This window comes from Panthera uncia (genome assembly GCF_023721935.1).
Source record: "Panthera uncia isolate 11264 chromosome B3 unlocalized genomic scaffold, Puncia_PCG_1.0 HiC_scaffold_1, whole genome shotgun sequence".
Taxonomy (NCBI): Eukaryota; Metazoa; Chordata; class Mammalia; order Carnivora; family Felidae; genus Panthera; species Panthera uncia.
Window position 1 is genome coordinate 2,251,900 of NW_026057582.1, and position 25,987 is coordinate 2,277,886.

The following is a 25,987-nucleotide window of genomic DNA, read 5'->3' on the forward strand; positions in this document are numbered from 1 at the left end:
GGGGGGGGGGGGGGGGGGGGGGGGGGGGGGGGGGGGGGGAGCAGCGGCCAGGCGAGCGCTGAGGCCAGGAGCTGAGTGCAGGTGTGGGTACGTATTCAGTTTGCTCAGAAGCACCAGAGATTCTGGAAAAGTGTGGTTGTGATCAGATATTGTAGTAGAATTCACTTTCACTGAAGGACTGGTTTAAGGAGAATGCAGTTTTGACCAATCCTTTATCATGCAGATGCAGACTGCACAAAGCCAGGCATCCTTTTTTGAAGTGTTAAACATTTGCCAGCCTTCCAATAAAGTTTTACTGATTTACAGAAAGCTTCTGTCATTTGCCTTGTTTTTAGTGTGTTTCATCTCTGGCTTACCAGAGGCTTACCAAAGGCCAGATGGAACCAGAGTAATTCTTTAAAAAGTCTTGGATAAAAGCAGCTTTCTTCCTATTTATTTGTTCTGGGGACAGTGAGTTAAAAGATTCAGAAGGACATCTACCCTTTCTTCTCTACTAAGTGTCTCGATTATAGTCCTATGTGTCTTATTTCTTTTATGCCCTCATTTTTATATTACTGAAAAAGTATCAAGCACAGAGGGTTTGTTTTTTATTTTATTTTGACGTTTATTTTTGAGAGACAGAGAGAGATAGAGCATAAGTGGGGGAGGGGCAGAGAGAGAGGGAGACACAGAATCCAAAGCAGGCTCCAGGCTCTGAGCTGGTAGCACAGAGTCTGACGTGGGGCTCGAACTCATGAACCGTGAGATCATGACCTGAGCCGAAGTCAGGCACTTAACCAACTGAGCCACCCAGGCTCCCCTTGTTTTCTTATTTTAAAAATGTATCTTAGAAATGCTTGGGTTCAGTTGGATAATGTGACATACCACGTAATGTAGGTAGTGTGGCATCCAACCTGACAGATTTAATTGTTGATGTTTAATTAATTAGCATTAAAAATTTTTTTTTAACATTTATTTATTTTTGAGACAGAAACAGAGCATGAACGGGGGAGGGTCAGAGAGGGAGACACAGAATCTGAAACAGACTCCAGGCTCTGAGCAGTGAGCACAGAGCCCGACGCGGGGCTCGAACCCACAGACAGTGAGATCATGACCTGAGCCGAAGTCGGACGCTTAACCGACTGAGCCACCCAGGTGCCCCCAATTAATTTGCATTTAAAACAAGGGAAGCCATTTTTATCACATCTAAAGTATTACTGTTCAAACTGTTCAAACAATTTTTATAAGCCTCTTTTTAGGGGAAAAAACCCCCACACAAGCAGGTTCTTCTACACGTTTAGAAGCATTTTGATGAAGCACTGTTTCCACCTTAGCCTTGTTGCCTTGGTCAAGGGCTTTGCAACAATGTGCCTGGAGCACCCGGAAGCATGAGCTTTGAGACTACAGTGGGTGACAGCTGGTGGAAGGTGGTAGCTGGCCCTGGAATAGGGGGTGAGGCTAGGCAGAGAAGCTGGCCTTTCTTCATGGCTCCTTTTTGGAAGGAAACAGGGTATCGCTTTGTTTTTAATGGGTTTTTTGTTTGTTTTTTTGAGACAGAGCGAGTGAGCACAGGAGGGGCAGAGAGAGAGGGAGACATGGAATCCGAAGCAGGCTTCAGACTCTGAGCTGTCAGCACAGAGCCTGATGCGGGGCTCGAACTCATGAACCATGAGATCATGACCTGAACCCGAGTCGGGCGCTTAAACAACTGAGCCACCCAGGCGCCCCAGGGTATCACTCTTGAGAGCAGCCTGCTGGGTTCTTTCCCCTGGTGCAGAAGCAGTGGCCTGGAAAGTCAGCGAACTGCTTACTGGACTTGCTGGATGCGTTGCCCTTTTGAATCTTCCTTTCCTGCTTGTTTTCATGTCTGGCCACTGGAAACTGAGGACCAGGTTCTAGAAGATTCATGTAATTTTTGTAGAGACCGCCTTTTCCCTTCCAGAGACTTCTATTCCTCATATAAAAATACAGAGCTAGTGGCTAAAGAAAGTAAAATCTAGAATGGATTTTAGGTAAAGGGAAGATTACCTGTAAAAAGGATTACTTTTAACCTTTTTTTTTTTTTTTTTCCCTTTACACCATAGTATTCCTGGTATATTGACCATCCAGTTCAGAGTGATCAGTGATTGCCACGTGGACTTGGATCGTTGAATATTTAGCTCTGAGTGGCTATTGCGAACATTGGAGAAAATGGTTTTTATACAGAAGGTTTACAAGCTTACATAGGACTCTTCTGGTCTCAGGATGTATGCTAGGATTTTTTAAAAAACATATCTCTGGCATTAATTTGTTTTTCTAGTGTTTTCCAGTCCAGTAAATTTAAATAACAGTCCTTTAAAACAAGAATTCCATATATAGTACTCAGATGAAAGAGTGCTCCGTATGTAAAGGTCATGAGCATGCAGTTATAAGGAAGGGCTTAGATGACGTTGAAGGAGGGTGGGGCCGGGAGGTCAGGGGTTCTTACTCAGTATCCTTAGGGCCAGGCAGGGAGTGTCCCTTCCGCTGAGTGCTGGTGAAAGCGAGTAATGACGAAAGGGGCGGAAGGACCGGAGCAAATGGCAGGCAGCACGGTAGTGGTGGTTTCCGGGCAAGGCCCCGAAGAGGGAAGGCTTGTGTCCTGGGAGAGCCCCAGAGGTGTGGGGTGAGGGACCAGGTGCTGTCTGCCTGAGCACAGGCTAACACCTGAGGCTGCTGGCACTGCAGACAGCTGTCTGTCTGTCCCTGTGTGTTTCTGTGGGAAAGAGAATGGGGGTGAGAAGGGGAGCAGTGAGTTTTCCTGTGATGAGCCGATGATCACAACACGATTCTAACGGCTCTGTGTATCGATACAGTGAGCACTGTGCTCGTGGTTCACGTCCACAGTCTCATTTCATTCTCCCAGTGGCCTTCAGTCCAGGGTTCTCATTTCCTGGAGGCTAGACTGGAGCTCAGATGAACTGTCTTGTAACACCAGTGGGGTGGCCGAGTCTAACTCAGGTGCCTGCTCCCAGCCACTGTGTTTGTTGCTTCATTTCAGTAACTTCTTTAAATATTCTTCATACCATTTTTAAAATTTTTATTTATTTTGAGGGAGTGAGCAGGTGAGGGGCAGAGAGAAAGGATCCCAAGCAGAGTCCACACTGTCAGTGCAGAGCCCATTGCAGGGCTCGATCTTACGACCCTCAGATCCAGACCTGAGCCGAGATCAAGAGCTTAACTGACTGAGCCACCCAGCGCCCCACTAAATGTTCTCAAAACCTCTTAAATAAATGAATCACGTACCCAAGTAGGCTCTGTGGTGACCCCCCTGCCCCCCAGGTATAACCCCTTCTTCTAGTAGTAGCCACTGCTGTGACCAATATCACAGGTTAGTTATGCCTGGTTTTCAAAAAGTTTATTATTGTTTTAAGTGTGCAGAGAAGTGATTCTGATATCACAGATTTGTACAGCCATTACCAGTAGCTAATTCTACAACATTTTCACCACCCATGAAAGAAACCCTATACCCATTAGTAGTCACCATTCCCCTCCCCCAGCCCCTGACATCCTACTTTATGTCTCCATGGATTTGCCTATTCTGGACATTTCATATAAATGCAGTCATAAAATATTTGGCCTTTGTGATGGCTTCTGCATTTAGCAAAATGTTTTTAAGCTTTATCCATGTCGTAGCATGTATCGGTATTTTCTTAATACTTCATCGTGTGGATAGACAACATTTTGTTTATCCGTTCGTTCATCAGTTGATAGGCAGTTGGGTGGTATCTCATTTTTGGCTGCTGTGAATAATGCTGTGAATATTTGTATGCAAGTTTTTGTGTAGACATATTTTCATTTCTGTTGAGTATATAAGTAGGAATGGAATTGCTGGGTTTGGGGATAAGCTCCATGTTTAGCATTTTGTGGAACTACAAGACTGTTTTCCAAAGTGAGCACATCATTGTACAGTCCTCTTAGCAGTGTAGGAGGGTTTCTGTTTTTCCACATCCAGCCAACACTTGTTACTGTTTTTTCTTTTTTATTCTAGCCATGCAAGTGGGTGTGAAGTAACCCATTGTGATTTTGATTTGTATTTCCCTGATGGCTAATCATGTTGAGCATCTTTTCATGTGTTTATTAGACATTTGTATATCTTCTTTGGAGAAATGTCTGTTCACATCCTTTGCCCATTTTTAAGTTGGCGGATTTGTCTTTTTATTGGTGAGTTGTAACAGTGTTTGGGTATATTTTGGATATAAGTTCCTTATCAGACATACGAATTGGTGCATACTTGAAAATTTGCCATATCGTCTCCATTCTATAGTTTGTCATTTCATTTTCATTAGTGTCCTTTGAAGTACAAACATTTTTAGTTTTGCTGAAGTCCAATTTATGTTTAGAAATTTTCTTGCTTGGGTTTTGGTTTCATGTTTAAGAAACTTGCCTAGTCCAGGGTCACAGAGATTGATTTGCGTGCTTTCTTCTAAGGGTTTTATGGTTTTAGCTCTTTTTAGGTCTTTGATCCTTTCTGGGTTACTTTTTGTGTGTGGTGTGAGGTAGAGGCTCATATCTATTCTTTTGCATGCGAGTATTAAAGAGTTTGTTAAAGAGACTGTTTTTTCCTCATGAATTGTCTTGGAGTTGTGTCTGTTTCAGAGTTTCAGACAGTGGAATCACATAGGATTGTGTGTCTGCTCTCTTTGGCTTCACGCTGTATCTTTGACACTCATCAGTGTTGCGTGCAGCAGTTCCTTCTTTTTTTGTTGATACGTGGTGCCCGTTGCACCAACGCTGCAGATTTGTCTGCTCTCCTGGGCATTGGGTTGTTAGCGCTCATGGCGCTTTGAATTGAGCTGCTCTGAACGTTCTTGTATCTTTTTGGTGGACGTGGCTGGATCACAGGGTGCACGTATGGTAGCTCCAGAGATAACAGATACAAATGGGGACAATGTGAGGATGATAAATAATCTGCTAGAAGGGTATGAAAGGATTGTTTACTTTGATTACCAGCTTTTAAAGAATTTGCATGACACGCTTCACCTGTAACCAGAACGATACTGGCTACCAGTGACCGTTCGTGCCGCAGAAGACGTACTGACCATGAAAGCAGGAGCAGCTGTTACTTTACCGTGCAGAAGGAAAGCCAGACTTCTCCGATTTGCAGCAGTGGCACACGCAGAAAATCTGATAATATACTCTGCCTGGAGGATTCTGTTAACACTAAGAAAAATAAGGGGAGTTATTTTTTCCTCTCGTTTTAAAATTGGAAAATTTGAATGTTCTGAGAAGTATGAATAATCATATATGTGAGAAATAAAGATAAAAAGAGAATAAAAATACCAGCCATTTATATGAACTTGGGCTTTGTGTTTTCTTAGCTTACTTTATCAAAAGCGGGTAATGATCTCTATCCTGCAGGTTTTAGAGATTGTTTTATGACATCCGTGACGTGTATGAAAACGTTAAGCAAGGGGTGGCTGCCGTTAGCGATGGAGTGGATTTAATATTTTATCAAATATTTGGGGTGGAAGAAAGAGTAAAAGACAAATTTACTCAGCCAGGATCTCACTTAAATAGGACCGTGGCATAAGTTTGAATGAATGGTAACGGAAGGTTGGTGGATATTGTCTGGTTGCTGAAAATTCCCTCAAATTACTGATTACTGAAATTCGGTCACCTTTATTTGGAATGTGTCGATTTGCTGATGGACGCTCTGCGGACTTCCCACTTTGTCATTTTACTCTCCCCACTGCTTGACTCTCAGGTGCAGTGTCCTTCCTGTACACCGTGTTGTTAGTGTCCTTTGTCTCGAGCCCTGTGACTGTGTCTTCAGGAAATGTGCCAGCCAGGCTCGAGCGCGAGATCAGAACCAGGAGGAGCAGGTTAGGACCTACTCTGTGACAGACTGGTGGCAGGAACTTTGGAGCCCCTCTTCTTCCCTTCCCTTCCACCACACAGAGGTGGTGTAGACACACCCCCTCCGGGGTTCCCGTCCTTGACGTTACTCATGCCCTGCTTCCTGCCCCGCTGGTCACAGCCCAGTTGTAAGTGTCTGCGCAGGATGGCTCTGGCCTTGTGCTGGGCAGGGGGGAGGGGTCCGTCCTTGGTTTTCCATCCCCCGGCCCCTTCCTCGTCCTGGTGAGGGCCGAATGACCTGTGGGGCACCACCGTCTGTGGCCACAGAATGCTGAAGGTGAACTTGGTCAGTTATGACGATTCCTGGCTGCCTAGTTAACAAAGGAAGATTTGGGGTTACAAAACCATCTTTAGAGCGGCTGTGATACTTACTGCTGAGCTGACAGACTGCACACTGTGATTGTAGGTGGCCTTACATACCTCTCTTTGGCACACTGTGAAGTCTTTATTATAATGTGTATATACGTATACCACACACACACATATATACTTATAATCTCAGGTGTTGACTTGATAAAGCAGTATGTATGTTCCTAACTTTATTTTCTTTAGCAATATTAAGATTTTTTACTCAGAATTCAATAAAGATCAAGAAAAAAAAGAAAAGCCAGTGAGTAAAATCATTAATTTCTACCAAAAATGAAATAAAATAACCGCAGAGCGCTGGTGCGGGTACCCCCGTGCAGGTGAGAGGGCAGTCCCGGGAGACACCGCTGAGGTCCCGGCACCAGCCTTGGAAAACGGAGTGTCGTTAACATTCATTGTAAGGAAATGGCTGTATTCTGTGGATTGCTGGTTGAAGCTTGAGACATTTAATTGATAACCCCGGGATTATGGTTTGCTGTTACCATCTAAACCAGTGAAAATGAGCTTTTTGTTGATAACATCTGTGATGTCAGTAACACAGACTCCTCTCCATCCCCGCCCCCATCCACGAGCCTGATGGGGTTAGTTGATCAGTGAGATGTTAGCAGTTTCAGAATGGATCACCTTTACCTCTACCAAGATGAGTAGTCTTTTGTTTTTTGTTTGGTGAAAATGATTTCAGGCATCTAGTCCGTGCATTTTTTCGTTTAGCAGCGAAACTCTTCAGAATGGTGCGTTCGTTCTCCCTGTGTTCACTACCTCCTCTCCCATTCTCAAACTCACTGTAATCAGGCTTTTGTCCCTCGGCGTTCCCTGAGCTGCTGCTGTGTCAGGGCCACCGTGATGTCCACATGGCAAAAAACAGTAGTTAATTCCCAGCTTGTCGCGCGTCTCAATCCGGTTCCTCCTCGAGACTCCTGGCTGGTTCCTTCTCTTCCCCCCCAGCCTCCTGATCTCCAAAGGGCCCGTCCTCACGTCCCCTCCTCTGTCTCTGCTAACCCCCAGGGATCTCATCCACGCCTGTGACTCTGATGCCGGCTGTACACGGAGTACCCACATTCACTGCTCACGGCCAGGCTCGGGTGTCCCGCCGCCTCCCGGCAGACAGGTGCAGCTCACCCCGCAGTCCGCTCCATCCCCCCGCCATCTCACTGGCGACTCCCAGCAAACACCCCAACACCTCGGATAATTCGGATAATGCGCACACTGCATATGCAGCCCTGCAGGAAATCCTGTGGGCTCCACCTTCAAACTAGAGTCGGAATCCAGCCCCACCAACTTTGCAGCTTCTGTCCAGACCGCTGGCACTGTATAAACTCTCCTTCCTTACTCTGCAACATTCCCAGTTTCCTTGCCCTTTTTCCTTTTTTCTGAAGGATTTACTGTTTTCCACATAACTGCCTGTTCTTCATACGTATGAGGAAGGTAGGGATTTTTGTTCCCAGACCTAGCCGTGCTGCCTAGAACAGTTCCTGGCAAACAGAAGGTGCTTAATTAGTATTTGTTTAATTGATTCTGATATATTTTAGAACTTGTAGATAAAACCTTTTGGGTTCTTACCGGTTAGGTAGTGGTCATTATGTCAGGGACAACACGCATTTTTATACAGTACTGTGGTTTATGAAATGCTTTCACGTGTTAACCTCATGTCTTCATTTATTCGGTCAACACAGACTTCAGTCAGCGTAACCTCCCCCGTACGGGATCCTGGGGTCCTCTCTGTGGCTTCCAAGTGAGATAAACGAGCCAGGTCTGTGTTCATGCTGGCCCCCCTCACTTGCTCAGCCAGCTCCTTGTGCCCCTGCAGGTTCTTCCAGATGGAGACAGCTGGTCCCCTTCTCCATACCTTTGCTCACACCGCCCCTCTCAGGCTCACGGCTGCGCGCTCTCACACACACAGATGGTCCTGTGTCTAATACAAAAGCAGGACTTCCAGTATGACTTAACTTTGACTCATTTTTCCCTCTGTCTTCCACAACCCCCTTCAAAAAATACATTGTCATGTTTTCTCCCTTGTGCCCTCACAGCTGGTTTCTTTTCTTTGTTTTCTCTTTCACTCATGCAGCTTGTTCCTTAAAATTCTTTGTAGCCCTCCCCTTGCTTCCCCATGTGCCGTGTTCAGTGTGTTTCTGTCCCTGCTCTCTCCTCTGTCCCTGCCCTCTCCTCTGTCCCTGCCCAGAGGACCCCGAACGACAGGGAGGTGGCCCCGCGGAGGGGGTCCGGTCGCAGTCAGGCTTCCCTTAATAAATAGGGTTTGAATTGAATTTGGGCCGGAGGTCTGCATTGCTCAGATCTTGCAGGGCGTGTCTGAGATGGATAAGAAGCAGGTCCTTACCTAAGACTGAGAACTCCGGGACAAAGCCAGAGGAGGGTCACCGCGCCATGATGCTGTTTACAGCAAAGGTGCGTGGTCAGCCGGTAGGTGCGCGTGACCAGCAGCGGTCCACATGGCTGAAGCGGAGGCCTGCGCCCGGCCTCAACCTCTGCTCACATAGCTGGGTCTTTTGAATTCACCCCCCTGGTGAATAGTTCAGATGTTAAAGCAAAATACCTTCAGATCTGTGGCATTTGAAGATGGTCGCAGGTAAAGGAAGGGTGTGGAGGACTTAGAGCTCGAAGAAAAACTACAGAGGTGGTTGGAAGGCCCTAGGGGGCTGAACAGGACAGAGAGGAACGAGAAGCTGTGCCCGTTCCTGGCGAGGATGAGATGCACTTTCCCCAGATCTTTGCACTCCATGGTTGGGTTCTTCACCAGCACCTGAGCGAAAGAAATAGACGAGCCACCGCATTAAATTACGATTTTTCTGACTTAAGTTTTGGGATGGGGTACGTCAGAGGGTAACAGAAACCTGAAACATTTCTTCTGTCCGTGTCAGTCGCGTAATCCCAGAGCGAGGAGGTGGCTTAAGGGTCCTTAGGGAGGGGCACTAGAGGGGCGCTTCCGACCAGGCCTCCACTCCATTATCTCAGGCTGCCAGAGGGCGGAACGGCTGCCCCACCGGGACTCAGGACCCTGACCCTAGTGCCCTGAAAAGACACAGACTGGACCTGGCATCAGCCCTGGGTTCAAGGCCTGCAATCAGGGGCGCAGATCCAGAGTTTCTTGCAAGACGAGGATAATGCCACCTCCCACCTGGCAGGGTTGCCGGGTCGGGTGGGCAGCAGTAACATGCATTTGGTGCAAACTCACAGCCATTTTGTGGCCACTCAGATGCTGTGGGTGGCTTCATAGCAGGTGCACCAGGAAATGCTCTAAATTAATGGCTGACTGTTTCACATGCACGCCCTGGGCCCTGTACCTGTTTTATTGAGATGAAGTCAAACAAAATAGCTAGAACTCCTATGTTAAACATTCTGCTTAACCACAGGAAAGAAAAAAAAACCATGACTCCTTCGGAAGGGTTTTGTCCCATTTCGCCCCAAAGGTGGTAACCTGACTGTGCCCTTTCAAGCATGTCTTCAGCTCCTGCGTTTCCCAGTCGCTGCACTGCAGTTAATGACGAGCCTTTGAACAGGTTTGTGGAGCAGCCCTGTCCGGCCTGGCGGGTGTCTGTCACAGGCTGTGCCCGAGGCAGAATTTCCTTCCCCCTCATGTTTTGCACGTATAAAGACATCCTCAATCTGGGTGTCACCGAAGAAAAGGCGCAGGGCAGGTGGGAATGTGAAGGTCACTGAAACGATTCGAGTGCACTTCGCCGCCTGGTGGAGAGTTCCTTGACGGGGAGTCCGGACACACGCGGCTTCAGTCGGGGATCAGAGGCGCCTCATCCACTGGGGGCGGGGCGGTCCTGAGTGCAGACTGTCTGGGGTGGTTTGGACTCTGCAGGCAAACTTTTCCTTCTCCCCTAATCTAGCATGTCCAGGAGCCTCTGCCTGGGGCAGCCCTGACGTTTAAGGTGTGCTCCTCAAAATAGACCACCCTCTAGGGCTGTATAGGGCCCCTTTGGCACTTGGTTTACAAGGCTGCTTAGTGGCAATTATTGGGTACTATTTAGGTGTCATCCGTGTGTAATCGGCCTGGTGAAACTGTTTTGTAACAAGTCTTATCTTCTTGGTAATTTTGCTGGATTCTAGGATCATTTTGGTGGTAGGTTTGTTTACTTATTGTTAAATATGACGTATAAGTAATACTAATGTAATTGATAAGAAAACTACGTCACCCAATAGCCGTAGCTACCGTTTAATGAGAATTTACTATATGCTAGACAGAGCTAAGTGCTTTGGTGGGGGGTGGGGTGGGGTGTTATAACACGGTAATTTATAGTATATATAATATAATTCAACAGTCTCAGTCACTTTTTGGGTAGGCACCATTCATCTCAGCAGGTGAGCAGACAGCCTTAGAGAAGCCAAGTAGCTCTGCCGGGTTCACGCAGGGGCCCAGCGTGTTTGTGTCTAACACGGGGCCCTGGGGTAGTTTGCCTGGCCGCAGGCCCCTTCTGCTCAGTCCTGGAATGGTGATCTTGGAGGAGGTCACCCCAGCCTCGGCCCCTACCATGTGCTAACCAGCACACAGTCTGTACTTTTGATTTTCCTGTTTCTTAACTTGAGAGTGTACATATACAGCATGCTTCTAGTGACTCACGGAAGAAATGGCCTGAAACTGGCTTTCTTTCTGGTGTAGGCACCAAGGCACAATGCAGTCTTCTGTTTGTGCGTTTGTTGCGTTTGTGTGACTTGTGTATATGCCTCACTCAGTTGGCTCTGCTTTTTATATCGTTCCATTGTACCCTAGGATTTTTTTTAAGTAGGCTTCGTGCCCAGTGCGGAGCCCCAGGTGGGGTTTGAACTCACGACCCTGAGATCAAGACCTGAACTGAGATTAAGAGTTGGATGTTGAACCGACTGAGCCACCCAGGTGCCCCACTTGGGTATTTTTTTTTATTTAAATGTGTATTTGTATTCATATCAGTAGGGTAGTTGGCTTTAGAAATCAGACATCTGTTGTGACGACTGCTCACTTTGCATAGGCTCTTTGCCCCAGCAGTTTGTGGGGGAGACTTGTGCTGCTCTCAGGTCGAAAAGACAGTCGCTTCTAAGTTGACACACAGCAGTGAGACAGTGGGGTTTTAGGTCGGTAATCTACAAAGCCGGGCGGGCCAGAATTACAGTGGTTTGAGAAAAGCAGTCAACAACCGAGTGGATGCAGAGACGAAGGAATGCGTGGCTGACCCAGGAGTCCTTGAGCTAGGTCTGAGCAAGGTTAGCCGAGGTGGGGCCAGCCAGCGTTAGTGTGACAGCAGGCTGTTGGAATGAGATCTTTCCTGGTTTATTGTTGACTCCCTGCTACCTCCCCACCCATCTCCCCACCCTGACTTCTCCAGTTTCCACTGACTCTGTCTGTGCCTTCCGGGCGTGAGTCAGAGGAGGGGTAAGGGGCTTCTCTTTCAATTCTCAGAAGTCTGAGATTGTGTTAAGTTAAAATGTGATGTTTGTTCATGTTACCACACTGTAATTCCTGATTATCAGCCTACCTGGGTGAGTTCATATGTAGAGGACTTTATCTACAGGGCTCCTTGGAAGATTCAGAACTGGCAATTTATAACCAGAAGGGTTTGTGATGGACTCCCGATGAAGGAAAGTGTTCTGTCATTTAACAAAATTAGATATTAAAACAAGTAAACCCCATTTGATGTAAGTTCAGCACATTTTTCAGAAACCTTATGATGGGTGTATCAGCGGTCTGAACTGTGAGAATGAATTTGAAGCAGCTTTGAAACTAACTAAGCTGGTACTTGGAGGAAAGTGTCTGCTTTTCCTGCCCCTTGTTAGAGGACAGCCTCAGCCTGACTCTCCGTCCTGCCCTGCTCTCCAGTTCCCCTGTGTGGGCTCATCGGGGTCAAAGTCATGCCTTGCCCACGTACCATCCTGCCTGTGGCCATACTCCCCGTCCTCGGGGTGCTGTTCTGGCTGGCCCTTTCTCCTCTGCGAGAAATGAGGTCCGTAGAGCACGGGCATGTTCCTGGGACTCCAGTGCCATTCCTGGGCTCCTCCCAGAGCTGCCCCTGTCCTGTACCCAGCCAGCGGTGGGGCCGCCACTGCGTGCAGCAGCAGGTGTTTGACCTGTGGTCCCTGGATGGGACCTGAGCAGTAGCTGGCAGTTGCTAGGGGGAGGACTTCCAGGAGCGGAGCCCCACACCACAGAGTGGAGTGGACTGGCACTGGGGAGGGAGGGGAGCTGTTCCTCGTGTCCCCTTGTCACTTGGCTTTGGGGGCTCCTGTTTCTTCAGTAGCAAATGTATTATGTGCGCTGGGTAATCTGTAAGACCGGTTCCAGATGCCTGACCACTGAGTGGCTGAAGCTGCCACAGTGGAGCGGGCGGGTGACGGGGGCGGGCAGTGCGGGTCGAGTCCAGAGGGAGGTCATGGTGCGAGCTAGAAGGGGGCAGAGTGGGACTTCCCGTGTGCCTTCCTGTGGGCTGCTGCTCTGTGACACAGTCCTCTTTCCTCTGTCCCTCCCTGACACTCCTTCCAGCCAGTCTGATCTTATTTCCTCTCCTGATAAACAAACCAAAGGCGGGGGGGGGGGGGGGGGCATTGGTTTCTCATTTCACAATGATTTTCTGTCCGTTTCAGCCAAAGATCCTCCCTCCACCCCCAGTTCTTCCTTGCAAAGTGCCTTCCTGTTTAAAGGGAACCCTGGACTCCAGTTTTTCCTTATAGTTGGGATCTCCTGTTGGCTAGTGCTTGCCTTTGGTTGATTAATTGATTGCCTTTTAGGGCAGTAAGAGAGTTCTTTTGGGGACAGTCTTGGGTTGTGGAAGAATGAAGAGATCAGGAAAAGAAAAATCTCTGAATAAACATTTAGCGCTCTAAGGGCTAAAGCTTTGTTCAGTCTTTTTTGGTGGAAGATATCCTAGGTTGTTGAATATACTTTTACCTTAGAAAATATGACACCACTCCCCCCCCCCCACCCCCTGCCACCGGAGGAGGTGACCTTTCCTGACATCACATCGTCAGGTGGGCATCCAGTCTGCTGTGGCACTGCATCCCCACCGTGGTGCTAGGGCCTTGGGCAGTGCCGGGTAACAGGACGGAAGTAGCCCTGCCTTCCCAGGCCTTCCGGGCCAGTGGGGAAGACGTCAGTGAGCTGGTATGGCCCCGAGGCCTACTTCCTGGAGGACTGATGGGCTCCTGACCCGGTCAGCCGGCTGGAGTTGGGGCCACCTCCCACCTCGGGGGGTCCCAAGGATGAGCAGGAGCCTGTGGGGGTGAGGGTTCTGCTTAGGAAGACCCAGGCTTGCCTGAGGGCCTGAGCAGCAGAAGGACCTGAGGTGTGGTGGGACCAGGGTTGGGGGCGGGGGCACGGGGGCGTAGGGGGTCCCCCCGGACGGCCCACACGTGCAGCAGGCTCTGAGCACGCAGGTCTTAGCCCGGAGCCGTGCCCCGCTGTGAGGAGTCCGAACCGGGGAGGTGATGCGACTGTGTCGGCTTTGGCACAGGTGGTGCCGTGGCCGGAGAGGCTGGAGAGTGGGTGCGAGGGCACAGGCGAGCTGTGAGGTCCCTGCAGAGGGACGGGGGCACCGGGGAGTGGTCCGAGATGGTGCGCAGGTGCAGTGACGGCAGGCGCAGGGGGAGGTGTGGGCGGCCCACGACCCTGAGCAACCCCACCCCTGCGGTTGCTGGAGCCAGAGTCCCGCGGGGGCCTCCGGCAGCCGGGCCCACTTCTCTGTCCTGGTGCCAGCACACGGGCGCCCAGCGAATGTTTGCTGAGCTGTCACCTTTTGGTGTTGGCTCATGGGATGTGGAGGAGAGGTAATTTCACCCTTTCCAAAATGTATAATAGTTATGTTTCTCTTACTTCAAAATCTACAGGTTCATTATCACCGTGAAAATCAAAACATTTTAAACATTATAGCTGATCTGTTTTCTTCAGGTTACCTGAGATGTCTGTCTTCTAGGAGAACCTTAGCATAAATGATATTTAAAGTGAATCCCAGGGGCGCCTGGGTGGCTCAGTCAGTTGAGCATCTGGCTCTTGATTTTGGCTCAGGTCATGATCCTCCTGGTTTGTGGGTTGGAGCCCCGCATCGGGCTCTGTACCGACAGCACGCAGCCTGTGTGGGATTCTCTCTCTCCCTCTCTCTCTCTGCCCCTCCCCTGCTCATGCTTTATGTCTTTCTCTCTAAATAAAAATAAAATAAACATTAAAAAAAATAAAAAATAAAGTTTTCATCTTAAAACAGTTTTTTTAAATGAGCCCCAAATGGTGTTTTAATTGTTGTGGTTTTGCTCTGCATCCTGCATACGTTGAATGGGTGACAAGCTGGGTCACACCCCAGTGCATATAATTTCGTAAAATTTTTCCTGGGACATTCTGTATCCCGAAGAGCATCCCAAGCTCTAGATTAAGTCAGTGAAGTAACATTGGCAGACTGAAAAAAGGCTTACGAAATGCCAGTGCCCCGGCTCCTCCAGGTCGGTGGTCTCCAGATTCCTGGCAGTAGACTGTCCTCCCCTCCCGGCCCCACCTCTCCTCCACCCCCCGCGTCACCTGGTGCTTCTGAGGTGGTGAGTTTTTGCACGTGTGAAACAGCTGTCGAGTTTTACAAGGTTGGCGTCCTCGCTGCCTTGGGCCCCGCGGCAGAAACAGGGAACGTGTCGATTGCACGCTGCCGTATCGCTCCCTTCCCCCCCCAAACCTGCTCACCCTGGGTCTGTCCCACGGGAGTCAGTGCACGGTCCGCGGCCGTCCCCTCGAGTTCTTCCCCCCACGTCGCAGGCCACTGCGCTTCCACAGCCTAACCTGGGTGCGGCCGCTTCCTCCTCCTCTCCCGCCGTGTGGGTGTCGTGTGTCGTGGTCATGTGTCGTCGTCGGCGGTGGGAGGCAGCACCCTCAGCTCTCTCTGCTTCCACACCTGTCCCTACGTTCACCTCCTGTCTCCTCGTGATTACACTCAGGTTATGTAACTTGGGCAGGAAAGTCACAGAAGTGACGCTGCGTTTTCTCACTGGGTCCCGTCGGGTGATGGCACAATTTCATTTTGTCACACGGCTGGTGGTAGTGTTCACTCTGATCCCCTGACTTAGGTAGTGGTGTCCTCCAGACCTCGCTGTAAAGTCACTTATTTCCCTTTGTTGGTAACTATTGTGTTTGGATTCACTTTGAAACTATTTAAATACCTCATTTCTCATTAGAATTTTAAACTTTCATATCAGTATGGACTCCTGGTTTCCTCCTTAATGTATGCAGTCTGTGACCATTGGCGTTGATTTTGAGTACCCATGACTCTTCGAGCCCTCTTTGCTTTCTGGCACAGAATGTTCTAGCGCCGGCTCTGGGAGGGCCCGAGGAGTCCTGGCTCCTTTGTCGGAGGCTGGTATTTAGAAACCGAGCTCGGGCGCTAGATGCGCTCGTTGTGGGATGTTGCTGCCTCCTGGCCTGTCGGTGGACAGAACGAGGACCCTGTGTATGTGCCCAGCCGTTGAGGTCTGTGTTTTTGATGTCCCTGTATATCGTCATGAGGTCACACTGACACCCCCGATTCTGATCCAGTCCTGCAGGGTTTATTCTCCCTTACTCGTTTTTGTTTTTAATTTTTTTAAATGTTTATTATTTTTGAGAGACAGAGCGTGAGTGGGGGAGGGGCAGAGAGAGAGGGAGACAGAATCCGAAGCAGAGCTGTGAGCACAGAGCCCGATGCGGGGCTCGAACTCATGAGCCATGAGACCGTGACCTGAGCTGAAGTCGGACGCTCAAGCGACTGAGCCGCCCAGGCTCCCCAACTCTCCCTTATTGGTAACTCCCTTCCCTGACAGTGAGGACCCTGGCTCCCGTTATCCTCAGTTTGTTCATTTATTTGATCAGTCCTCCTGGTTACGACCTATCTCCCATCCCGTTGCCGTTCAGGAGCGTCCTCTTGACCCAGCATCTCCCCGTAGGGGCTCTGACCCCGCTCCCTGTTGGGCTCTGCCTTAAGGGCTCCAGAAGGAGACCGGAGGGGTGGAGGAGGGAGAGGGGACCGGGGACTTCCTGCCTGCTCCTCGTTGAGTGACGCCCCAGTCACCCTTCTTCCTCCAGGCCAAAACGCCTGCCAGTCGTAGCTGCCAGGGACATCCGGGCGTCAGGTGGGCTTCTCTCCCTCTCAGCTTCTCGGGTCCCCGCCCGTGAGCACAGAGACCCCAGTGCCAGCAGCAGCCCACCCTCAGCCGTGCGGAGCCCTTTGCCTAGTTTCCGGAATTCCCTCCTTCGGTTCCCCAACCCCACGGGTAGTCGTGTTGCTTCCTGCGTGTGCGCCTGCTGTGTCCGTGGCGAGTTAGCGCTCCTAACAGTTCTTTACGTGAAACTTTGGTGCTCAGAGAGCTGGTGTGCTTCTGTCTCTGGGCTCCGCGCGACCCGGATGACGAGGTCACGCTGGTTTTGCATTGACTCTGGTTGACAGCCCCCTCTCTGCCGTTCACCTGAGAAGTCCCGTGGGATCAGCGTGACTCGGTGGCCCTGTGCGGTGGACGGGGCGGTCTGCCGCCGTGCGTGCTTGTCTTCGTGATTGGTACACACCAGTGTCACGTTTTCACTGCGTCCTCAGAACTCTTGTGTCTTTTCAAGCGTTCGTCCCATTTTCCCTGGTTTTCCCGTTCATCTGACTGGCCTGGTGAATTCATGCCCATCCAGTTCGGGGAAATTTGCGCAGAACTGTGTACAAGGCAGAAGCAACAAGACCGTTTGTATCAAAGAGGAGGAGGGAACTCGACGAGGAGGATAAGGTGATCGATGTGGAAAGAACAGGGATGGCCGCGAGGCACTTCGCTCCTACCTGCCTCGGTCCTCAGGGTCAGTGGGCCCCTGAGGTGGGTGAGGAGTCCCGGAGGACGAAGTGGCTTCTCTGGCACGGCTGGCTACCAGGTGGTGCGCGGAGGAGCTGAAGCTCCAGAATGGGCGCTGGGCTGCTCGCCCCCGACCCCCCTGCACAGTCAGGCCACGGCAGACGAATAACGGGTTATCTATTTTTAAAAGCCGTTTAGCAGAAAGTAGGATTGAAGGTCAGATCTTTAAAGAGTGGATAACTTTGTAGGCTCTAATAGTGAAATGACGAAGGAAAAAAATGAATCAGTTCCGTTTTGTTGAAAAGATTTTTATGAAAAGTAATTTCTGTAAAGTAAAAATAGCATAATTGAGATGAAAAGCAGGAACCGAGCGGAGGCGTGGCGTTTACAGGTAGCATGTTTCACAAAGTCAGAGTAAAGCACTTATGCAGTAGGTTAAACAAGATTTAAGACGTGATCGGTGAGCAATTGTGATGAGTGGGTAGTCCTCCCCGTAGGGCTTACGAGTAGACTCGCCAGGCCTCAGAGAACTGCCCGTTCAAAAGGCAGGTGAACCATCCGTGTATGGTGTTGGGGGCGGGGTGTGGCGACAGATTAGGAACCACAAAAAAAGTTAGTGCCTTTTGGAGAATCCTGGAATTTCATCCTAAAATTACTTTAAAATAGTAAAAAAGCTTCTGTGCATGCAAAGGTTCATTGCAGATTTATTCACCATAAAGAAGGTACTGATTTTCAAAATTAAAAGTTTAACCCGTCTGTTCAGTAGACACATGATTTACAATTGTTGGTGCACCAATTTAGTGAAATGGTATGCATCTGTTAAAATGATAATTGAGTGGTACAGAGACATGAGACATCTAAAAAGTAAAAGAATACAGACGATATGAAACATGGAATATGCCTACGAGCAAGAATGGCACGGGGTCACGGGCAAATTAAAAGTGGCTCATTACGGGTAGGATTCTCTTTGATTTTCATGAATATGTGTTTGGGTTGTACATTGAAAACAGTGACTGCCACCTCTCGTGAGTCTTGGGGTTTTGTGGAACAGTCCAGAATGTTGCATTATGCCCCTGCCAGAGCGAGCATCTCTGCGGCGTGCACTCGAGTGCGCTCTGTGCCACAGTTTGTTCGTAGCGGGTCAGCTCTCTTTCCTCTCCTACGCTCTCCCTTCTGGTGGTAAAATACAACAGATGAGATTTGCTGGGATCGTTTTTTTTTCATTGTGCAATGAACGGTACCATGCGGTTCCCCTAGAAGGTACCAAGAGAGGTTGAGGTTTTTGGTGGCTGTTTGAAGTACAGATATCTATTAGAGGAGTTTTGGGAATGGTTGTTTGGGGGTGATATTTGAAAGACATAAAAAGCCATAGATAACCTTTCAAGTTCTAGCTCAAGGGTTTTCTTTAGCCTGGCCTTTTGTTTTTTGTTTTTTTTGTTAAATCAGTCCCCATGTGTCCTATTTCCTGATCTCTGTGCTGATGGGCATTTGCACTGATAGTGGTAACAATTCTCTGTCCTTAGGCACCAAGAACCTTGTGGTGCTCTGGCTTTTGTTCCCGTGATCACTGAACCATGGTGACCAAACCTTAATGGTATTTATTAAGCAGCTACTTAAGGAGAAAAACTGCAGAATTCAGTTAATAATATGGAGCTCAATTAGAAACCCGGAAAACGTCAGTTTGCAGGTTTTGGCTGCAGGCTGTTGGCTGTTTTTGGAGATGGTTGCAGATGCACGTGTAGTTGCGAGAAATAACACAGAGCCCTTGTACCTTTTGCCCAATGGAAACGTTTTGCAAAACTAGTAGTGGGGAATTTGAAAGAGAACTGTGTGAAGGTTAGTGTAAAATGTGGATTTAGGCCTGAAGGTGAAAATAAGAACAGCTGTAAGAGATGTGACGCGTGGTGGTCAGGAGTGCACGGTTCCTGGAGTTGAACTGCGGGACTTCTGTCCTGGTGCTGCCTCTCGCTCCGCTCCTGGAACGAAATTACCCGCGGTCTCTGGAAAGGTTTCCTGGGCCGTGGTCACAAATTACCATAAACTGGGGGGCTTAAGACAACAGATATTTTCCTCTCACAGTTGGGGAAGCCAAGTCCAAAGTCAAGGTGTGTGAGCAGGGCTGTGCTCCCTCTAGAGGCCCCTGGGAGGACCCCTGTCTCTTCCAGCCTCTGGCGCACTTGGTGTCCCGTGGCTTATGACTGCATCACTCCAGTCCCTGCCTCCCATCTTCCCGGGGCTGTTTCCCTTCTGTGTCCAGATTCCCTCCTCTTAATAAGGACACCAGTCCTTTTGTGTTTAGGCCCCACCTCATTCGTGTTTGTGACCTCAACTTGACTACATTTGGAAAGACCCCACTTCCAAATAAGGCCACAGTCACAGATTCTGGGTGGACACTACTGATTTGGGGAGGGGGGAGGAGACCCTATTCAGCCCAGCACGCTGTCCACAGAAACCTGGCTCAGTTTTCTCCTCCCTACAACGTGGATAATAAAAGGATGATTATTCTGTTACCTGTGCATGCGTGCATGGAACACGTGAGTGCCGTGTAAAGTGCTTCTGCCCGTTTCTTACCGAGGTCACTGCTAGAGTCCCCACGTGATTAGCAAGGATGGTTACGATGTCTGGGAGCACCGCCTGCACTTCAGAGGTGGCCGCCGTTCTGCGAGAATTTTCTGTCTCGTGTTCCCCCCGCCCCACCCCGGGCTGCCCTGTGGCTCCACGGAGCCTACTCACCTCCAGTGTACCTGCTGCTTGTGTTCACGACCAGCGGCAGCGGACCTCTGTGTGGCAGCATTTGTCACAGCAGATGCTGAAGGACAGGGGCCGAGGATGAACATCTGCGCAGTTGAGCGCAGACACAGACTTCCCAACACCTGTCAGATACCAACCATTTTAAAAAGTAAACCTTTGTTTCCTAAAAAAGCTATGTCATGGAGTGGAATGCCCCAGTCAGGTTGTTGAATTTTTACGTAGTACCAACTTACTAGAGTAAATTGTTGATTTCCTTTTTTTGAATTTATAGCTAAGCCGTTTACACAGCTGGTCAAGGAGATGCAGCTTCATCGAGAAGACTTCGAAATAATTAAAGTAATCGGAAGAGGTGCTTTCGGTGAGGTAAGATGAACTTCTGTTTTGCTCATTTTGCCTAGAACGGGAGAGCAGCCGCCGCCACCAGGCGTCTGTAGGACCCTGAGCATCGATCCGGGGGACGGGTCGTTGTCACTGTCACTTGGAGAGGAGTTCTTGGTGGGCGGAACCTGCGGGGTACAATTAGGAGGAGAAAAATAAAAACAAAAGCTGGTGGCCGGTGAGCTACCCTGAATATTGTCTGGACCAAAATCGTCTCTTTGAGACAAAGAAGTTTATTAAAAGTCCACTTGTTAATTGAAAACGTCCCGGCAGTCACCTGCAGAATGTGGGGAGGCCACAGCGGCCGCGCCCGTCACCAGCAGCCTGCCCGCCGTCAGTGCTCGAGCTGTGCCTGGGCCCGGCCTGTGCGGCCTCATCCCGCCCCCCGGCCCGGCCTCTGCAGGGGGCGGCCCGTCCAGGCTCCGCGTGTGCAGCGGGCGTCGTGCCCCCACCGAGGCTCCGGCCGCGGCTCCCCCCGCAGACTGGGATCGGTGGGTGTACGCTTAGTAGCGGAGAGCCGAGCCTCCAAAGCTTCTGGATGCGCCGACCCCTCCGCTTAAGCTTTCCCCTTAGCTCTGCTGCTGGGGCGTCACGTGTGGGGCCCAGCGGTGACCCGCCCTGTCCCGTCACGCGTGCTCTGCCTGACGGTGACCCGACCTGCCGTGACGAGAAGGTGCTCCAGAATACTCGGGACTTGTGTGCCAGGCGTACGTTTCCTCCCGTGTCCAGGTCTGGTTTTGTCGTTTAGTGAGGAGAAAGAGACCTTTCAAAATTGAAACCCGATTCGGCGCAGCATGTACTTTTGCCGACTGTCTCCCTGGCAGCAGGACCGGGCCCGGGCCCTCGCGGGGATCTGCGGGGACGCCGCACCCCTAGCACCGGGTTGGGGAGGCGCAGGGGTGCCGCGGGGCAGGGGAGGGTCGCTCTCCAGAAGAGGGGGAGACAGCGGTGTTGTGCCACAATAGGCTACGGTGATTGTCACTGCTCTTCTTTGCAAAGAACTTAACTGCACGGCTCGGATTTCTGAGCTTCAGAGAAGGTGGCCTGTGTCACCTTTTAAGTTCCTCCCAAACTCAGGAAATCCGTCCTTGCCCAGGCCTTCCCGAAAGTCCTTGGGTTCTCTCCCCTACCTTTGCTCCCTCTCCAGGCTTTCTCGGCCTGTGTAAGTCCCTCCCCCACCCCGGGGCCCCGTGGCCTGGGCTCAGATCGCCATCGGGCTCCTCCGGCCACGCGCCCATCCTGCGACCCGTCTGGGTTCCCTGCACGTGCTCGCCAGTCCTCCCCCGCCTCAGAAAGAATCTTGGATTCTGTGGCTAAGGTCACTGCCACTGTTTGGTAATGGTGGCGTCACTGCCATTGCCTCCCCGGGGTGCTCTTGCAACCCTGCATCTCATCTACTGTCTTACACCAGGTTTCTCAGTTGGCCCAGCGATGTTCTTCGTGGCGGTTTGTTTTGGTTCCTCCAGTACTGGATCGGGGCTGGCACCAGGTGTCCCACTGAGTTGTCATGTCCCCACATCAGTTGTTAATGTTGTGTAAGATTACTTCTGTTGGTTTTCTTTACGGAAACGTCTCATTTTGGAGGTGCTTGTAGCATCGGCTCTCTTTGATGCAATTAGGACTGAGTTTTGGGCCAAGAAGTTGTTTCCGGTAAACTAAACAAGATTTTTACAGCTTGTTTATTTTATAAGTTGTGCAATTAGAGAAAGCTTGTTCAATATACAGGAGTTTTTGTTTTTACATTAAATTGTACTCCTGCATTTCACTTCTACATGTTCTTGGTTTGACAGGTGTTTTTCTGTGGACAGATGTATTCTTTTTCCTTCTGGGTATTTTATCAAAGGCACTGGCATATTTTCTGGACATGGCCTGTGCCCAGACAGGCCTCTTCTAAAGAAGTAAGCTTCTAGTAAGAGATCAGAGTGCTCTGTGTCTCATTTTCAGCAAGATCTGGATTGTTCAAAAGTTATCGGCTCTACCATTTCTTCCAAGTGAGGCCATTTCTGTAGTAAATACTGAGTAGCCTTTTCTCCCCTATTTCACCCCTCTGGTAACCACCAGATTGTTCTCTGCATCGATGAGTCTGTTTCTGTTTTGTTTTGTTTTGTTTTGTTTTGTTTTGTTTTTCAGATTCTACGTAAAAGGGAAATCATCTGGTATTGGTCTTTCTCTGTCTGAACTTACTTCACTTAGCATTATACCTTCTAGATCCATCCATGTTATTGCAGATGGTGAGATCTCTTCCTTTTTGCGGCTGCGTAGTATTCCATTGTAGGTATATATGACATCTTCTTTATCCATTCATCAGGCAGTGGACACGTAGGTTATTGCCACATCTTGGCCATTGTAAATAATGCTGCAGTAAACGTAGGGATGCATCTGTCTCTTTTTGAGTTAGTGCTTTTGTTTTCTTTGGATAAATACCCAGAAGTGAAATTGCTGGATCAGAAGGTAGTTATATTTCAAACTTTTTGAGGAACCTCCATACTGTTTTCCACAGTGGCTGCATCAATTTGTATTCCCACCATAGCGCACGAGTCTTTTCTCCAGATCCTTGCAGACACTTACTTATTTTTTTTTGTCTTCTTGATAATGGCATTCTGACGGGTGTGAGGTGTGATACCTTGTTGTGGTTTTGATTTGCATTTCCCTGATGATAAGTGATGTGGAGCATCTTTTCATGTGTCTTGTTGACCATCTGTATGTCTTCTTTGGAGAAATGTCTGCTTAAGTTTTCCGCCTGTTTTTAAAATTGGATCATTTGCTTTTTTGATACTGAGTTGTGTGTGTTCATTATCTATTCTAGATATAGCCCCTTATGGGATATATCTTTTGCAAATATCTTCTCCCATTCCATAGGTCACCTTTTGTTTGTTGATGGTCTCCACTCATGTGCAGAAGCTCTTTAGTTTGATGTCCCAGTAGTTTATTTTTGCTTTTGTTTTCCTTGGAGAGAGATCCAGAAAAGTATTGCTAAGGCCGACATCCAAGAGGTTACTGCCTATGTTTTATTGTAGGATTTTTATGGTTTCAGGTGTTATATTTTATTTAAATCTTTAATCCATTTTGAGGGTTCTTTTTTGTTTTTTTGTTTTTTTGCATGCTATAAGAAAATGGTTCCGTTTCATTCTTTTGCATGTAGCTGTCCAGTTTTCTGAGCACTGTCGAAGAGATGGTCTTTTCCCATTGTATATTCCTGCCTCCTTTGTCAATTAATTGATCTGTGTGTCTGTTTTTGTGCCAGCACAGTACTGTTTTGATCACTACAGCCTTGTAGTATAGTGTGAAATCCGGGCACGTGATACCTCCAGCTTTGTTCTTTCTCAAGATTGTTTTGACTCTTTGGGGCCTTTGTGGGTCCATACAAATTTTAGGATTATTTGTTCTAATTCTGTGAAAAATGCTGTTGATATTTTGATAGGGATTACATTATAGTAGCTTTTGTTTTTAACACTAACATTTCACCTATTGATTGTAGCTGATTTCTAGGAAGAAATCGACACTTCTAATGTGATGACATCACGTGTGCCCAGATTGCGTGTTCTGGGACACGTGGGAGAACTCACCGAACCTTTGTTCGGCATTCTTTGTTCTTTATTCACAATCGGAGCGAGCTTGGTTAGTGGTTCTAAGACCACAGCTAGTAAACAGCAGCTTAAACAGGTGTGACGAGAAGAGCCACCACCGCGAGCACTCGGGTGGCAGTGAGAGAGATGACCGAAGGAGGTGACTTGAGGACGACTTCCACATGGCGGGCTGCGGGAAGCCGTGTGCTGTGCGAGGGGCCTTTGACCCTCACCAGACTCTGGGGTTCCATCAGGGCATGTCCTTTGTGGACCCCCCGCCCTATCGTCAGGCCCAGGGAAGATAATATTTAATCATAACTGTCTTCATAATAATCCTTAACGTGCAGGCACTTGAGGGTGAGACTCTGCTGCTTGTTAGCATGTTTTTTAAACCTCTCAGCCTCAGGTTCTGTATCTGTAAAATATGGATATAAAAATAGCCACCATCGAGGACTGTGGTGAGGGTTACCTGAGAGGGTGCAGGTCAGTTTGTGAGCAGAGTTCCTGGCACGGGGAAAGTGCCTGGCGCATGTTAGCTTGTGTGGTTACTTTGACGATGTTACTGTATGACATGCATCGTTTAGGAAAGCAAGGAAGTAAATAATTGTTTATGCCTGCCGTGTGGCTGTCTGCCATTGGCAGCAAAAAGGGACAGCCATACGTAAGTAGCTTATGGTTTTGTGATGGGGACTTAGGCCAGTGAATGATTTTTGCAGGGTAGAATGTGCCGTGTGCTGGCGCAGGCATCACCTCTGGTATTGGTAAGTGATGTCAGAGCGCGTCTGAGATTTGGCAGGGACTGGGAAATCCAGTAGGACTTCCTGCAAGAGGTGGCATTTGAATTGTACCTTGAAGAACGTGGCTGCCAGCCAACATGCCGAGTGCCCGCTATATGCCTAACCCCGTTCGAAGTGCATTTAGGTGTGTTCGCTGGTTTGTCCTCATAGCAGTCTGGGGCCAGTACTGCTATTACCCCTTTTCTAGTTGTAGAAACCGAGGCACAAAGAAGAGGACTTGCCCAGGTCCCACTCCAGAGCCCACGCCGGCACTCAGTGCCCCTTGAGGAACAGATCGCAGAGGCGAGAGCTGGCATGTCCAGGCCGGCGGTGGGAGGAGGAGGTAGACGTAGCACCAGTGGGGCAGGTGGCAGGAGCGTGGGGACGGAACCCTTGAACACGGGGAGGAAAGGTTGGGAGCAGCAGTGAGTGGATTTTAAAGTTTTTATGGTGAAAGTCCCAGGCACGTGTCCCAGGCTCGCCCAGGGCGGCCAGCCCCGCTGTGCGCCCACCGCCTACCACGGAAGTTCTTGGAACTGAGCAGGGACATGCACGTTGTGGTGTGGCGAACGGCAAGGTTCGATGCTTAGCAGGACGGATCTGCATTTACGTGAAGAACTTGTGTCTCCTCAGCAGCTCGTTTTCCAGGGTTTCATTTCTCCGGGCACTTGAGATGTCACTGTAGTTACGTGACAACGTGTGCTGGCTTTTGGTTCCTTCAGCTACGTTTTTGTTAAACTCCTGTTTGTGTTCCAGGTTGCTGTTGTCAAAATGAAGAACACTGAGCGAATTTATGCGATGAAAATCCTCAACAAGTGGGAAATGCTTAAAAGAGCAGAGGTAAGCGTGGAGTAGTAAAGAGTAACAGGAGAAGGGGGTTGTGAGGGGCATGTGCTGGGTCCCCACCACAGTCCTCGCAGAGCTGGGCCTCCCCCCTCCCTCCTTGACAAGAGTGACCTGTGTCTTGTCGCCACCGTCTCCGCCCCTCCCGGCGCGCACGCCTCTCTGCGCTCTCCTGCGCACTCCTCTCTCCTCTCTGCGCCAGAGCCGCCCCCCCCCCCCGGCCGAGGGCTGCTCACTGTAAGGACCAATCAAAACCTTTGCGGGAACTCTGGGCATTTATCTCAGCTCTGCTTCCTGTTCACAAGGCATTACTGGATCTGGAGCCTGCGTAAGCACAGAGATGTCTGTGTACGCCCTCCCAGAGGGAGGACGGAGATCGTAAGCAGAAGTAGGTGGTCACTGCTTGGCAGGTCTAGACGCGCTTCTCCTTACTTCGGTGTCCCTCCCTCTGGGGCCTGTTTCACGGTCCCGACCCTGGCCGCTCCGGCCCCCGATGGAGTCGGTGAGGCTGCTGGGCCAGCCCGAGCTCTTCCTCTGGTCCCACCAGACTCACCCCCGGTCTGCCTTCACCCCCCATCTTCTGCGGTCCTCCACTTTGTGTCAGGGAGCCAAGCATCCTTCCTTTCCAAGGCTCTGTCACTTACCCTGTGTCCTCTCGCTGGGCTCCCCCAGGCTGAACGCCCTCAG

General features: G+C 49.6%; 1 protein-coding gene across 1 annotated transcript in view; it reads left to right on the plus strand.

Moving 5' to 3' along the window:
• Positions 1 to 25,987, plus strand: part of CDC42BPB (CDC42 binding protein kinase beta) — a 102,246-nt gene that overhangs the window by 20,794 nt on the left and 55,465 nt on the right. The window contains 2 exon segments of the mRNA XM_049612087.1: positions 20,009 to 20,100; positions 25,214 to 25,297. Of these exon segments, the coding sequence (XP_049468044.1) occupies positions 20,009 to 20,100; positions 25,214 to 25,297 (176 nt within the window).